This window comes from Rhamphochromis longiceps, linkage group LG11, assembly GCF_057381845.1.
Source record: "Rhamphochromis longiceps isolate RC_006_pf linkage group LG11, R_longiceps_female_GT1.1, whole genome shotgun sequence".
Taxonomy (NCBI): Eukaryota; Metazoa; Chordata; class Actinopteri; order Cichliformes; family Cichlidae; genus Rhamphochromis; species Rhamphochromis longiceps.
The window spans coordinates 9837243-9851842 of record NC_140567.1 but is presented as its reverse complement, the minus strand read 5'-3'; the positions used below and the strand labels follow the sequence as shown (position 1 = coordinate 9851842).

General features: G+C 40.5%; 1 protein-coding gene across 2 annotated transcripts; it reads right to left on the bottom strand.

The window, feature by feature from the left end:
* Window positions 1-1222: 1222 nt before the first annotated feature.
* Window positions 1223-8140, bottom strand: fez2a (fasciculation and elongation protein zeta 2a). 2 transcript variants are annotated; one of them, XM_085422237.1, is made up of 9 exons: window positions 7676-8139; window positions 6310-6418; window positions 6008-6124; window positions 5712-5844; window positions 5359-5618; window positions 5133-5213; window positions 4670-4745; window positions 4533-4598; window positions 1224-2270 (listed from the first exon to the last, which is right to left on the bottom strand). In XM_085422237.1, the coding sequence occupies exons 1-9, from the start codon at window positions 8014-8016 to the stop codon at window positions 2254-2256; spliced, it is 1200 nt and encodes a 399-aa protein (XP_085278363.1). In that variant the 5' UTR covers window positions 8017-8139; the 3' UTR covers window positions 1224-2253. The 2 variants fall into 2 exon arrangements, with proteins under 2 accessions (XP_085278364.1, XP_085278363.1); XM_085422238.1 differs by lacking the exon at window positions 5133-5213 and having other exon boundaries at window positions 1223-2270; window positions 7676-8140.
* Window positions 8141-14600: the final 6460 nt, after the last annotated feature.

Genomic DNA, 14600 nt, shown 5'->3' with positions numbered 1-14600 from the left:
CTCCAACCAGTCACTATCCACAGAGCCACATTTCACAGAGCCTGGCAAACGCAAGCAAACAGAATTATCATTCTCACGTGTACAGTCCTTAAAAATAATGAAAATGCAAACTCGGATGAACAGCAACACATGACATATTACACCAGAGGCAGTGTGGAAAAATCCCACGATTTAACCACCTCTGGCAACACTAACTTGAAGTAATTGTACTCTGTATGACTTAATCAGACTCTCAAGTTGTGGAGGATTTTTTGTCCATTCTTCTTTACAGTGTTGCTTCAGTTCATTCAGGTTCACAAGCTCATTATTCAGGCTGAGGTCTGGAATTGGCTGGACCACTGCAACATGCTGATTCATTTCTCGTTCAGATAATCTGTTGTAGATTTGCTGATGTGCTGCGATCATTGTCCTGTTGTATGACTGTTCTATCCAAGCTTTAGGTGTCAGACAGACAGCTTAAGCTCATATTTGACAAGTTCTTTGGCATACCGACAAATTCATGGTTGACTCAATGACTGGAAGGTGCCCAGGTCCTGTAGCCACAAAACAAACCTAAATCCCCCGTTGTTGAAAATGGCAGCACATATGCTGGAGAGGCAACAAGTAGTCCTCCCCCAAAAAGGGAACAGTTTGCAGGCAGTGGAGAGAGAAATGCAGCCCATTCCTCCCTCCGTATCCCGGCTGACTGATTTTTCTCTACAGTTGCAGTTTGTTTGTTCTCCTCCAGCCAATTCAAGCTGCACAGCTGCAGCTTCTCCAGGATGGCATCAATTCAGTAGCAGGATGGGTATGTGTTCATTTGTGTGAGGTGGAACAGGATGAGCACTGCAGGTTATTTATGTGCATATTTTTGACAAAATTGTCAGACACAGACCCCTTAAGCATAGCAAGATATTAAATAAAGGGGATATGGGTGTTTAGGCCATCTATCTATAGTATTTTGTACATTTTACTTGCATTTTGTATTTTTGTTGCAAACCACTGACTGAAAATCAAGGCGCATATATTTCTCGGTGATGCTGTTTGAGGTAGAAGTGCTGGTGCTTATTGTCACTATAGTGAGCATTCCCAAAAAGTTGATCCTGTCCTTATGAACGTAGCGTTTCAGTGGGATTTCCTTACCTGGATAATTGAGCATGCATCAAGATATAGCGAGCATTGTTTGAAATTAAGAAACGACACGATGCGATTTTATCAATATCATCAATATTTTATCAAGAAAATATTTACAAAATAAATAAACATGGAAGCGGGTTCTGTGGTTTAGTAACATGACATTCAATGAAAATAAGTCATTTATAATGTACAAAAGTTCAGCCAAAGGCAAAGGCAGCTTGTATAAAGTAATACATAGAGAACAGCAATGCCCATTGGTAGTGTACGCCGCCCCATGCACAGAGGCAAGAGTACAGACAGTGCGTGGGTCACAATTCACTCAAATGCATAGTTAGTAAGTTAATCAGTAAATATCAGTCCAGACTAAATCACCTCAGCCATCAATACAGTACGTCATCTTCTATGAAATTATAACAATCATGTTTGCAGTGTGCTAAGATGAAAGCAGATGGCTCCCCTCTGTCTGCGGCTACATGGAAAACTGAACTATATGATAGTTTTGTGTTTATAAACACAGGTTTCAGATAATCTGAGTAATCTTCATCATTTTGTATTTAATTATTTGTATCTTGTTCCCTTAGAGCTCTCTCATCTGTTTCAGGTGCTACTGTAATAAATACTATCTTGTGGTTCACTCTCCTCTTTTTTAAAATTCTTAAGTTATTTTCTGTGTAAGCTTATCAGTTTAGAAGCTTGCTAACATTCACTATTACGATCCTCTATCACTGCAACATCTGTATCAGAGCGCTTTGTGCATCGCGTTCTCCGCTCCGTGTACAGCTCAGCACTTCCGATAAACACAAAGCCGACCGCGGTGCAGCTTTGCTCTAATCAATAAGCAAAGCTCAGTGCACGGCCAGTCTACATTTCTTATATAATTTACTAACTTAGGATACACTATCACCCTGCGAGACAATTAAAAACAAAAATTCACAAGAATACACACGCTTTGAAATCATAGTGCTTGTACAAAATAAATACAACTTAATGAAAATCCAGGGGAAAAAAATTGGACACACAAAGGTAAAAACATCCAGGAATAAATTAAGTGTGCTTCATGTTTGCAAAAAAACAAAACAATGAGTCCTCTTCTTCTTTTCATCACGCTTAACAATCTTTGCAGAGCCTCCCTCTCGTCTATGTCGGGCAAACCACTGGAACAACAGCAGAGATCAATATTAACAAAGCTGCGATGGAGCCGCTGACACAGCCTCAGTATAAGGCATTAATTACAATCCAGGAGATAAAGATGAGGAAAAACAAAAGGATGTACAAGAGCAACTAAACCTATTTCTGGTGCAGGTCGAGTGATTCAAATACAGCCTTAGCTGTGATTAATAACTATTAATCCTTATAGCAGTGTCTCATATATTAAGTGCTAGGTAAACAGATCTCTATGTGAGTGGTTGTGAGTCACAGTCTGCAGGTCTGGACACTAACAACCGTGCAGGAGAGAGGGGAAGTGCGAGGGAAAGCATCGGGGTCATTCTGCACTACAGTTCAGTGGTCAAGAGGAGGCGCTCTCTCATTATGAGTAACACCACCACAACATTCATAATCGAACTGTCACAAACCTCTCCATCCAGGGCTCACACCAGAGCTACGAGTGTGGGGCAGCGATTTGTTTTGAAGAATAGCACAAAAGAAATACAGGAAGAAAAAATAAAGACATGAAACAGAAAGTGAAATGTGGACGACACAGTCAAAAGGACAGACTGCAAATATTTAAAGATACTAAAGTTCTGTACTCGGTAAACATCACAATTTAAGTAGCATTTTTAAAATATGACCCATTGCTAAGGGTGTAATTCACCAAAAATTAAATGGGATTTCAGTGTATTTTATTTGAAATTACAATGTAATTATATTTACCTACGAATCCTTATCCAGTACACAGTGCAGAATAAAAGGGTAACAGTTCAGGTTTTTACAGGAAAGGAGACTCAAATTATACTGAGAGCAATTTTAAATAGTGTGTAAGTAACTGTAAGCAGTGGTGCACTGAACTCGTCTTTTTGCTTTATGGATGTTCCACTATTCACCTGCCCTGTTATATAACATTACAAGAAAAAACAAACTCCACCAAACATCGCAGGACGTCCATCAAGGCCCGTGAAGTCGTATAGTGATGAGTCAGTGATTATTGCATTTACAGACTTCATGCCACCCACCCATCCACCGGGCAGGGTGAAGCAAGAAATAACTACTGTGGGTGGATGACATCAGCATTTAACCCCATTAGCCTTTTATGACTGAGGGGTAAAAAACCTGATTAATATGAGTGAAAAAAGACTAATAGAATCATTTTAATGCATATCCACAACAAGAATAAACTGGGGTTTTTAGCTATGAATACTTTTAGGTTTGTTTTTCATTTGTACATTTCAGTCATATCTTTGGTTTATTTTGTGTTTTCTACACAAAAGCCACTACACTACACTCTTCCGCAAACTTACCTGGAAGTAACACACCTCTTACAATGAATTTTGCACTACTTCAAGTAATTCACGCACTACTTAAAATGAGTTACTATGTACTTACTATATAATTTTTCTTACTTCCTATATAATGTGTTTTCTCCTGTAAAATTACAATGAAATTACTTGCAGTAAAACATTTTTCCAGTAAAAACTTGACTACTTATACTCTGTTGATACACTCCTTATTGTAGTTCATTCACCCATAAGTATGTGTAGATTAACATAATCACACTGTAATTTCAGACTAAATTATATTAATTCCAGTAAATTCCGGTTGAATTACACCCTTAGTTCAGACCCTATTATAAAGTGGTACCAAAAGTAATTTTCCAAATTTATTGCTGATTTCATTACAGTCTGAAAGTGATTTTGAAGGATCTGCTGGTGTGTTCAAAATACTTAATGAAGATTTACCAGCAAGAAACCAGATGTTAAATTTGGACTTTTACACAATCAGGTTTTATTACGTCTCCGAAAAACTTTAAGCCAACTCCACAACAGGCATATCAAAAGGTGACACATAAGGGGACGATGCTTTAATGGGGTAATAGAGAAGACCCGTTTTCATCACTGTACACAGGCCAAAGTCACCCCCTAAAGGCTTGTTTAGATGCAGGAAAACTCTCACAGTCTAGCTTGGAGTTAAAAACTCACGTTGAAGCTTTCAGAGGATTTTGTAATGAACTGAAATCAAACGAATTTGAGCATCAATGATTTACAACATATGGTTGCAGCATATATAACTGCTGCCGCGTCCCTTTGAGCTTACATCATCAGCACAGTAATAATTGACTGCTATTGATCTTTTGGGTTATGTGGAGCAAGGATGACATATGCAGACATACTGCCAACACGGGATTGTTGGGAGTCTCTCTGTGATGTTATTTTACTTCAAATGCAAAGCACCCTGTGTAACAACACAAGAGAAAAGCTCACCTTTGAGAATGTAGTCTGTTAGGAGGCTGGGCACCTTGTCACTATCATCTCTCATAGCTTGCAGAACTGGGAATTGAATGAATCAGAGTTAGTAAGTCAACTGCAACAAACTGCACAGTGCAGGTGAAGCAACTTACTCTTGGTCAATATCTGGAGGTCTTCAATCGAAGGAGGATGTCCCTTCTTCTCGTAAGGGATGACTGTGGTCAAATACTGTAAAACAATTGAGAAAACACACTGATATTAAAGAAAACAACACGTTAAGCCTAAACTGAAGTGTCTGATCTTACTAATAGTTTTGAGATTGCGGAGTAGAATGGACGTTTGTGTTTTAGGGTGGTTCCCAACGCTTATTTTTCTGACGTAGCACTTGTCAGATAAACTCAAGAACCCTTGTTCAACAACACCTCTCTTATTCAAACACGTTCCTTTGAGCTCATTTCAAACTGGATTTGAACTACTTTCACTAGAGCTATTCTGTCCACATACTTTATACCCAACGTAGGTACACCCAAAGATAAACTGCAGGTGGGAACCTAGGTTTGGCATCACCATTCGAGAGCAGATGGAAAGCACAGAGAAAAGGAAAAGCACAGTAACCTGTCTCTCACTGCACCCGCTCCCAAAAGTTTGACGGAAACTGTTTTGGATAACAGAGGAGATCCCCTCCATGCTGAAGCGCTGACAAGAAAGGAAGAAAAACAAAGGGGAAAAAAGATACAGTAAATGTAGCAGACACTAGAAAAGAAAGATCTCTTTCACTCTAGCAACACCTCAGGCCTGGTGAGAATTCCTTAAAACCTGGCTGTAAAGTTAAAGTACTCACAGATGTTTTCTCCGGAAGACCTTGCGATGTCCCAGCTCCACCTTTAAGCTTCTTCTTCTTCTTGAGCGCCTCGCGGTACTCCTTCTGCCGGTTCTGCACGTCGATGAGGGCTGAGATGAAACTGTTCTTCACCTCTTTCTCAAAGTCCAGCTCATCCCTGAGAGCCAGCTGCTGAACCAGCTCCTCTGAAAACCTCCTGATCTTCATTTCAGTCTCCTCCAGACGCTCATTCAGCTCTGCAATGCTCAAGGCTTTCATCCCTGGACCACCAAAGCATATTCCCATAAATTACTAATATAATATGCAACAAAATAACTCATCATAACACACTGTTCTGATCAGCAGACACTCACTCTCCTCGTAGTCAGGGCAGCTGTTGGGCTGCTGAACGTCCACAGAGAGCATCGACAGGTCCGACTGTGACGGATTATGCTCTGCCTCCATGTCAGGAGAGTCCTGCATCATTTCCTCTATCTCCTCAATAACCTGCATCAAAGAGCCAGCTCTTAAAATAACCCATCGAGCACGAGTTATTAAACATCTGTGGAAAAGATTTCAGCCATGTTAAGCTCTGCCTATACAGGCTTGACCCAGTGTGGCTGCTTCTGGGGTGAACTATGCTGGATTCTGACAGGGCTGTGTAACGTACCTGCTCTGCTGTGAAAAGGGGCTCCTCTGCGATGCAGGAAACAATGATGGAGTGCATGTCTAGCTGATCCCTGAGCTCCTCATCGTCAGACAGCTCCAACGCGACATCTGCCTTTCTCTAACCAGGAACAGAGCAGGAGGAGGGAATTTAATCAAAGCACTAAACCCTGGCACAATGAATATTTGAGATTTGCGAGATGACCGGAGGAGGGATTTGGCATTGGAGGGAGGGGAGCCGGGTGGTGGGATGAAGGGAAAAATGAGACAGAGATAGGATGGGCCGGAAGAAGTGGGATCACTCACAGGTTTCTCCTCCAGGTTGATTGTGGGAACGTGGAGGGAGCACGTTCGAGAACGTTTCCAGTCCACCGGCATCACATGTCCGTAGTTAGCCGTCAGAGTGTTCCAGATTCTGAGGGGACACGAGACTTTCAACCACATAGTCTTTAAAAGGCTGTCCTGCAGATTTCATTTGCCTGAACATGTTTCCAATGGGATCTGATGACTGTAAATATCTTAGCATCTGTGTTACAAACTATGTCAAGGTTGAGATCAATCAAAATAAACAAATGAACTGCAAAAAGAATGAGGCTATTTATAGTTTGAGACTGAAACTATATCTTCTTGAGGTACATATCAGGATGGACTTCATCTTTTCTTTGCATTTTTAAAGATTATTTTCTCATTTTTAATCTTTACCAACAAAAGCAACAGTTCTCCTGTTTGCAGCACTTGAGATAATCACAGCATTCCTGGAATTCCCCTTTAGCGATACATTTTTTTACTAAAAACCAAACCTACGTTATCAGCAAGGATGTTGGTACTGACTGTGTGCACCACAGAAATACTTTTTTTTAATGCTGCATCTAAAAACATAACAATCAGATTAAGCAGGTCTGATGCTTAGGTTAAAAGTATAATCCCCTACACAGCTTATCAGGTTGAAAATACCACAGATGATGACGTTTAAAAAGCGCCACTTACACCCAGAGCTGAAGCATCATGCCTCCTGATGGAGCACTTAAGCCAAGTTTCATGTTTCCTATTTAGGATTTGTTGAGGATTTTTCCACCCTTGACCTCCCATTTCTTTTCAATTTAACACTTTAAGGCTCAGTTTCCCAGACATGGATTAAGTCTAGTGTGAAACTAAAAATGTTGATTTTTCCTTTCAGTTTGTGAATAGGTTGGGAAACTGTAAATGTTTTTGGAATGAACACTTTAAAACAATCCCCAACTTCTAAATGTGGTAAAAATGCCCAAGGTGACTTTTTAAACAACCAGCAGCCTACCCTGATATGAAATTATTATTATTACATAGGCTACTTAAAAAATTATTTTAACCAGCTTTAAATATAATATCGCAGTTATTTTGCAACAAATGTATCTCTTAAAAATATCACAAAGATGTTGATTTTAGAAATGGGTTAAAAATAAAACAACTGTGAGTATCGGCCAATATCGATCTTTAATATAGGGCACATAAGATTAATCTGAACTAAAGTTTACTCAGTTTGAATATCTTGATAACAGGTGATGTGTCGATGCCTTTACTTCCTATTTTAAATGTTCCCAACATGTCTTTCCGTGTTTTTTAAACTGTATTGGAGCCTCCACATGCACACTGGATGGGAAACACGCAGCCTGCCGTAGACAGGCCGTGGACTCACTCGTCTTTCTCCAGCAGCGTGTCCTCGGCGATCACGGCCACGGGAGCGATGCTCTCCGTCTTGGCGTCAAAATTTTGGAAGCACGTGGTTAACTTCTCATCGAAATCGTTCACCAGATCCTCCATGGACCGGAACCCCGCGTTCTCTCTAGGGGAGAAGCTGCTGTCGTGCAGATCATCATCATCATCACCGCCAAACAGGAGCGACTCGGGCGCCGCTTCGCTCGCGGCGGCGGCGGCGGCGACACGGCCTTTCTGCGGCAGCAGCCCTTCCTGTGACACCATGCTCGGATCACCCAGGTTCGGCCAGTCGTCGTCGAAATGTGCAATAGGTGCAGCCATAGCCCGGACCGGCCTAGTCGCCCCGGGTGGATGATAGATGTGTTGTTGTTGTGGGACTGGCAGGCCTCCGCATCCTCCCTGTCTGCCCGCTCTCTGCCCACAGCGAGCCTGCGCCGGGCCGCCTAGCGGCGAGACGCGGAATATAAACAGGTCACGGTGACGTGGGGTCTGAACAACAACGTGATTATTAAAAGCAATAAAAACGCATCGTGATCATTTATCACTACTGACCCGATACAATGGCGAGTTTATACCCTTTTTGGGGTGTGTTAAAAATCTCACACCGTGTTAGATTTTAACACATGTGCTGTATCTGCTCAGGGACAACACGTGTCAATTTTAACACAAAATAATGTGTCTGCTCCTTTAACACATCTTCTGTGTCAAGTAAGTCAACACAAAGACGTGTTATTTTGACACAAAGATAAAACATAGTAAAACATGTAAATTTCATTTTTTTTAAGAAATGAGAAAAAGATGTGTATATATAGTATACATTTATTGATCCATTTTATACTTGGCACATTATTATTTATTACAAACAGAATAAACGACAGTTTTCAGAATCTTTTAAGTTAAAATCTATTAAAGTCAATTTTAACCAAGCCTATATTACTAAATTTATATATCAAAACAATTTCTATTCGACAGACTCATTAATATGTGGCTAACGTTCTAGCTCTCTAGATTATTAAAATGTCAAAAATAAACCTTTGAAATAATGCAATTATCATATATATTCTGAAATAATCATGTCCAGACAATACATGAATGCAGTTTTTTTTAAAGGTAACAGTTGTAATCTTCAACAAATTGTCAACATTTAACAAATATGCAGTTGTGTGCAAACAAAAAAACATTTACATTTCGCCGAATATAGCATCCAAGGTATACAACGGTGTACCTTGGGTTCAAATACAGCTTAATGGTATCAAAGCTTGTCATTATATATAATTATATATATATATATATATATATATATATATATATATATATATATATATATATATATATATATATAAAGTGATACACATGTTGAACCTGATCCACAGCACATGTCAGTCCATCATTCAGAGGAATGGTTACTTTGTCATTCTGGACTGAAACTGTCGGACCTCTTTGTAGCGTATGCCATTGTGCATTTGACCCAGACAGCCTCCTTTCATCAGGCAGTCCTGTTCGAAGCTCATCTCACTCTAAAGAAGTAGGTTACAACTAGGGCTGCCACGATTAGTCGACTAGTCACGATTACGTCGACTATCAAAATCGTCGACAACTAATTTAATAGTCGACGCATCGTTTGAAACTTTGTAACATCCCAAAAGACGCAGGAATAAGTAGTAGGATTTAAGAGTGTAATAACGGACTGAAACAGGAGATGGCAGCACTGCATGTACAAGGATGCCAGCTGCCGTTAAACCCTGAAGAAGAAGAAGGAACTGTGTCCCAGAATTCGTGGTGCAGCCCAGCGCAGCCCTGCTCAGTTTCCAACAATGGCGGCAGCTAGTTAGTTTTAATATTACTCTTATTATTCTTTCTGGGTCACAAAATAAACGTTTAACATATTTTCAGGCGAGAATGTAGCTGTGTAAACTAGAGATGGCACGATACCACTTTTTTATGTCCGATACCGATACCAATATCATAAATTTAGATATCTGCCGATACTGATATGAATTTAAATGAGAATAAGAAAGGAAAGTATGTCTTTGTGCCCCCTTTTCCCTGTTCATGCCTTATCGGCCCCCCTGGCTAAATTTTGCTAGATCCGCCCCTGCACAGTTACCAGCAGTCAGCTACATAGAAAAAGATCCTGGTCTAGAAAGTAATATTAAATAAATTGTAACAACAGCTTATCAAGCTTAAACGTGCTGCTGTTGTTCAGCTGCTGGTTTCCTCTTTCTGGCGCGAAGTGGGCGATAAACAAAAGCCGATCAGCTGATCATTGATCAGTATCACGATTGAAGTAGCAGCAGGAGAGGGAGAGGCAGTCGCTCCATATATCGGTTGTTAAGCTTAACGTGGAAATGCTTTACAAACATTCAGAGATGAACTTACACACTTGCTTTACTTCTCTCTGGGATCACTTCCTCGGAGATGAAATGCCGGATTGGTAGCGAGGCGACAAATACACACAGCCGCTCTATCACGTGACGCATATTGCGCCAATGTGCTATGGTTATGAGCTGAGTTACGCCATGTCGCCATGTTTGTGAGGTGCTTTTTTGATATTTAATGGATCGGATTACATTTTTTATTTCTCTCCGATCCAGTAATTTACGTCAGTATTGGACCGATACCGATACGTAATATCGGATCGGTCCATCTCTAGTGTAAACCTTAAATATTTGCACAGTTTATCAAGACACCACATATTCAAAAGCACTCTGATGTTTTCGGCGGTGTCTGTTACCCACCAGCTCGATAGCTAACTGGGGTTCAAGGCTCACTAGAGTCCGTGAGAACACCGGACTCCCGGCAAATCGTTTTCAAACCCACCGCCGTCTTTCGCTACTCAGGTTAAACATATATAAGTCACTTAGATAACTTAAAATGTTATTGTTTGGCCTTTTTCAGTATTTTCTTGGTTCCTGAGTAAATCGGTTTGGCTGAGATTAAAGTTATAGTTTTTACACAGCTGAATAAACGTCAAGCAGACAGCTGATTATGAGAAGTGTGAGATGCTCAAGAATATACTCCGGTTTCCCGTTATATTATAGATAGCAAGGAGTTTATTAAACCTCACCGAAACAATCTGCAGATTTCATTAAAATTTAATAAACTATCATCTTGTCTTTATCTTTAGTTAGCACATACCTTAAACACTTAAAGCTGTAAGCTAAAGATAGTTATATAAGAGCAGATGCGTGCTGGTGCAATAAGCTGTACGGATGCATGATCTGATTAGTCGACTAATTGCAAAAATAATCGGTGACTAGTCGACTATGAAAATAATCGTTTGTGGCAGCCCTAGTTACAAGTGTGAGGACCACACAAACAAGGAGGTGAACAGATACAAAGCACGACATTCAAATGAGACAAATTTCTATTTGTGCAACAATATTACACCCATTTTTTTTTACATTGCAATTGAAATGACACCAGTGGAATGATTGTAACATTTATAATACAGTTTTTCTCAGTCGCTTTGGTGCGTTTCTCAGATCAGAATTGAAATTCTCATAACTATTAGTTCAACCTCCACAACACTCAGTCATTTGTGCACATCATAGTAGCAATTTCTCCTCTCTCTGAACAAACTGCAAATGATTTTGGACATGAATCAGTTGCTTCCATACATTTCCCTGCTGCTTTCTGACATTTCCATTTGCTTATGTCATGTCAGTCAAAAGTAATCATACCTATGGATGCTGAATAGTCGTTCCCAATAAAACTAATAGCCATACATCCATTGCTTGAGTCATCACACACAAAATTGTTGAACTAGTTATCACATGCCAAATATTGGCCATCTGTCAAGCAAATCCTATACCTTTCTGTATCATTGTTCCTGGAAATGTCTCCGAAATTGAACAGTTGATCTCAGGTGAATTACAGCTGTCACTCATGAGGAGGCGTGTGAAAGTTTAGTTGTAACCAATGACAAACAACTTGTTCACTGTCAATTATGGATGAATCCTGTGAATCCCCAATTGGCAAGCATATATAAACTGCGCAGGAGCTAGTGTGTACCATTTCTACACTTCTGTGACACAAAATGGAAGGTCAGCACCGTGGAAGAGGGGTGAGGATGCGGGGAGGAAGGGGAAGGGGAAGAGGGAGAAGAGGCAGATATAGGCAGATTCCTAATGAAATAAGGGCTACAATTGTGGACCATGTTGTCAATCACGGCCTCACCATGGAGGAGGCTGGTCGAAGGGTGCAACCCAATATTGGAAGAACTACTGTCAGTTCAATCATTCAAACATTCCGTAGGGAAAACAGGTATGCAAACAGTAATACACTGTACTGTACTGTGCCATCTCAGACACATCACATGTTACTGTACTGTATTTGCAATTTCACAAAAAGTTCACTCTGCACCACATAGGATTGTAAGACAACCTCGTGGAGGCGGAAGAGGGTCCCTTTTTACCCCACAGCAAGAAGAAGCCATTTGTGCAATGGTCATTGCAAACAATGCAATAAAGCTGAGAGAAATACAAAGCGCTGTCATAGAGAATTACACGGTATTTGGCAATATTGAATCTGTTTCAATTTCAACAATTGACAGAGTACTCAAGAAAAATGAAATCCACATGAAGCAATTGTATAAAGTGCCATTTGAACGAAACAGTGACAGGGTGAAGGAGATCCGTCACCAGTATGTGCAGGTAAAGCTGGTCTTCTATGTTCTGCACTGCAAACTGTTTTACAGTACTTCGTAGTTTCATGCAGTACACTTGCAATTCCACAGCACATACTCTACAATGTGTTTTACCAAATGCATGCATTACTGTTTGTTACTGTACACAGGCATATTGTGACATTGCATTTCTGTCTCTCTCTAAAGCGTGTACTGGAGCTGGAAGCCAGGGAAACACTGCACACATTCATATACAGTTTTTCTCAGTTGCTTTGGTGCATTTCTCACAACAGAATTGATCTCTGCACCACTACTAAGGCTCTTCTCAAAACAATTAGTGCAAACTGCAAAACATGGTGGATAACTTGCAAAAGTGAGTCACTTCATCAAAAAGAAAAGTCAGTTGTTCAAAATAAGTAGTCAATGCTTCAAAAGCAAGTCCCTTAATCAAAACAGATAATATATTCATCAAAAGCAAGTACTTATATCAAAGTGTCAGGGCTGTCACAATTACAAGTCATTACACCAGCACCTTTGGTCACAAAATCAAATGGTTTGAACATGTTCTCATTGTGACGGATTTCTTTGTAGGTGCTCCCCAATGACATGTCAAGTCTGGACAGCATCCATGGCATGTTGAAAACCATAAATTGTAAAGGAAAATCAAGACACTTCATATGCACTCTTGATAATATTTAATTGAAACTGTTCACAGCATTGTGCAACTGGGGAAATACAGCAAATCAAACATTTTACAGCAAACATAAACTCACTTAGACAGTAAACCTTACTGCAGTAGTTATGAAACAAAACCCTGAAAAACAGACACTGCTGCATATCAATCATTGATATCTAGACACTCCCGTCTGTCTGCCCACATATTTGCATCAACATCACAGCGAATGTCAGCTCTATCGATGCATCAGGGAAAGTATCTTCTGGAGTGTCGAATCCACCCTCTGCAGGACGCTGCTGTGATGTCATCACAAGCTGCATCCATAGCTGCTAGCAGGGTCATTTGGGTATGTGGATGCCTGTCATATACCTTCCACCTCCAGGAAGAGAAAAACTCCTCAATTGGATTTAGGAATGGAGTGTAAGGAGGAAGAAACTCCATAAGCATCCTGTCGTGTGCTGCAAACCACTGCCTGACTACAGCAGAGTGATGGAAGCTAACATTATCCCAAACCACTACATACATTGTCCGATTGTCACCAGGATCATCCCTTTCATTTTGTGGGATTAGGTCCCTATAAAGAGCGTCCAGAAAAGCCAACAGGTGTTGTGTATTGTATGCACCAATACGAGGAATATGGGTGTGAATGCCATTTTCTGAGATTGCTGCACACATTGTAATATTTCCTCCTCGTTGGCCTGGGACCTCAATGGTGGCTCTTTCTCCAATGTGATTTCGTCCACGCCATCTGCCTTTTGCGAGATTGAATCCCGCTTCGTCAAGATATACAAACGTGTGCAGGGGTTCCCTGGCTTCCAATTCCAGGATACGCTATACAAAGGATGAGAATGAAAAAGTCTGTAATGGTGCATTTCGCACAACAGATTGTACAGTTTGAATTGTTACAGTTTTTTTCAGTCGCTAACAAGCGTTTGTCCAAACAGTTGTCACATTTGCAAAACTCTAAACACAAGTAGCACAGCATCGGTCTGTTGTGGCCATACCATTCACACATTTCATGTCGTGTTCACCCAATATGCAGTCAGTGAACACATTTCCACAATGCTTACATTTCCTTAACAGACAAGCTATACCTCCCAACAAAATTATGGACTGTTTTTGTAGTATCTACGAATGTTAACACACAACATCCCACAATAGCAAAAACAATATTCCAAACCGTAGATACAGTATAAAAACCTCTGCCCCTGCAATGATATCAGTACAAAAACAATATCAATATCAAAAATATATCTCAGCTGTAAACAAACAAACAATTGAATAATTGACACACAGCTGATTTATGTTGGGTAAATTGGGCCAACCACACCTTCTTCCATTCTGGCTTAGACTCAGTGGGGTTTATAAGGCAAGACCGTGAGGAGTGATGTTTTTGGAAACAAAAAAAAGACAAACACTGTAATGTCTGGTCGAGGAGGAGTAAGAGCAAGGGGCCCAGAGAGAAGAGCAGGCCCAAGGAGAGGGCAAGGTATAGGTGTAAGAATGCGTGGTGGTGGCATTCCAAGGGCTGCAAGAACAGTAGTCAGTGATGAAATCCGTGCCACTATCATTGACCATGTAATCAACCATGGTCTTTCACTA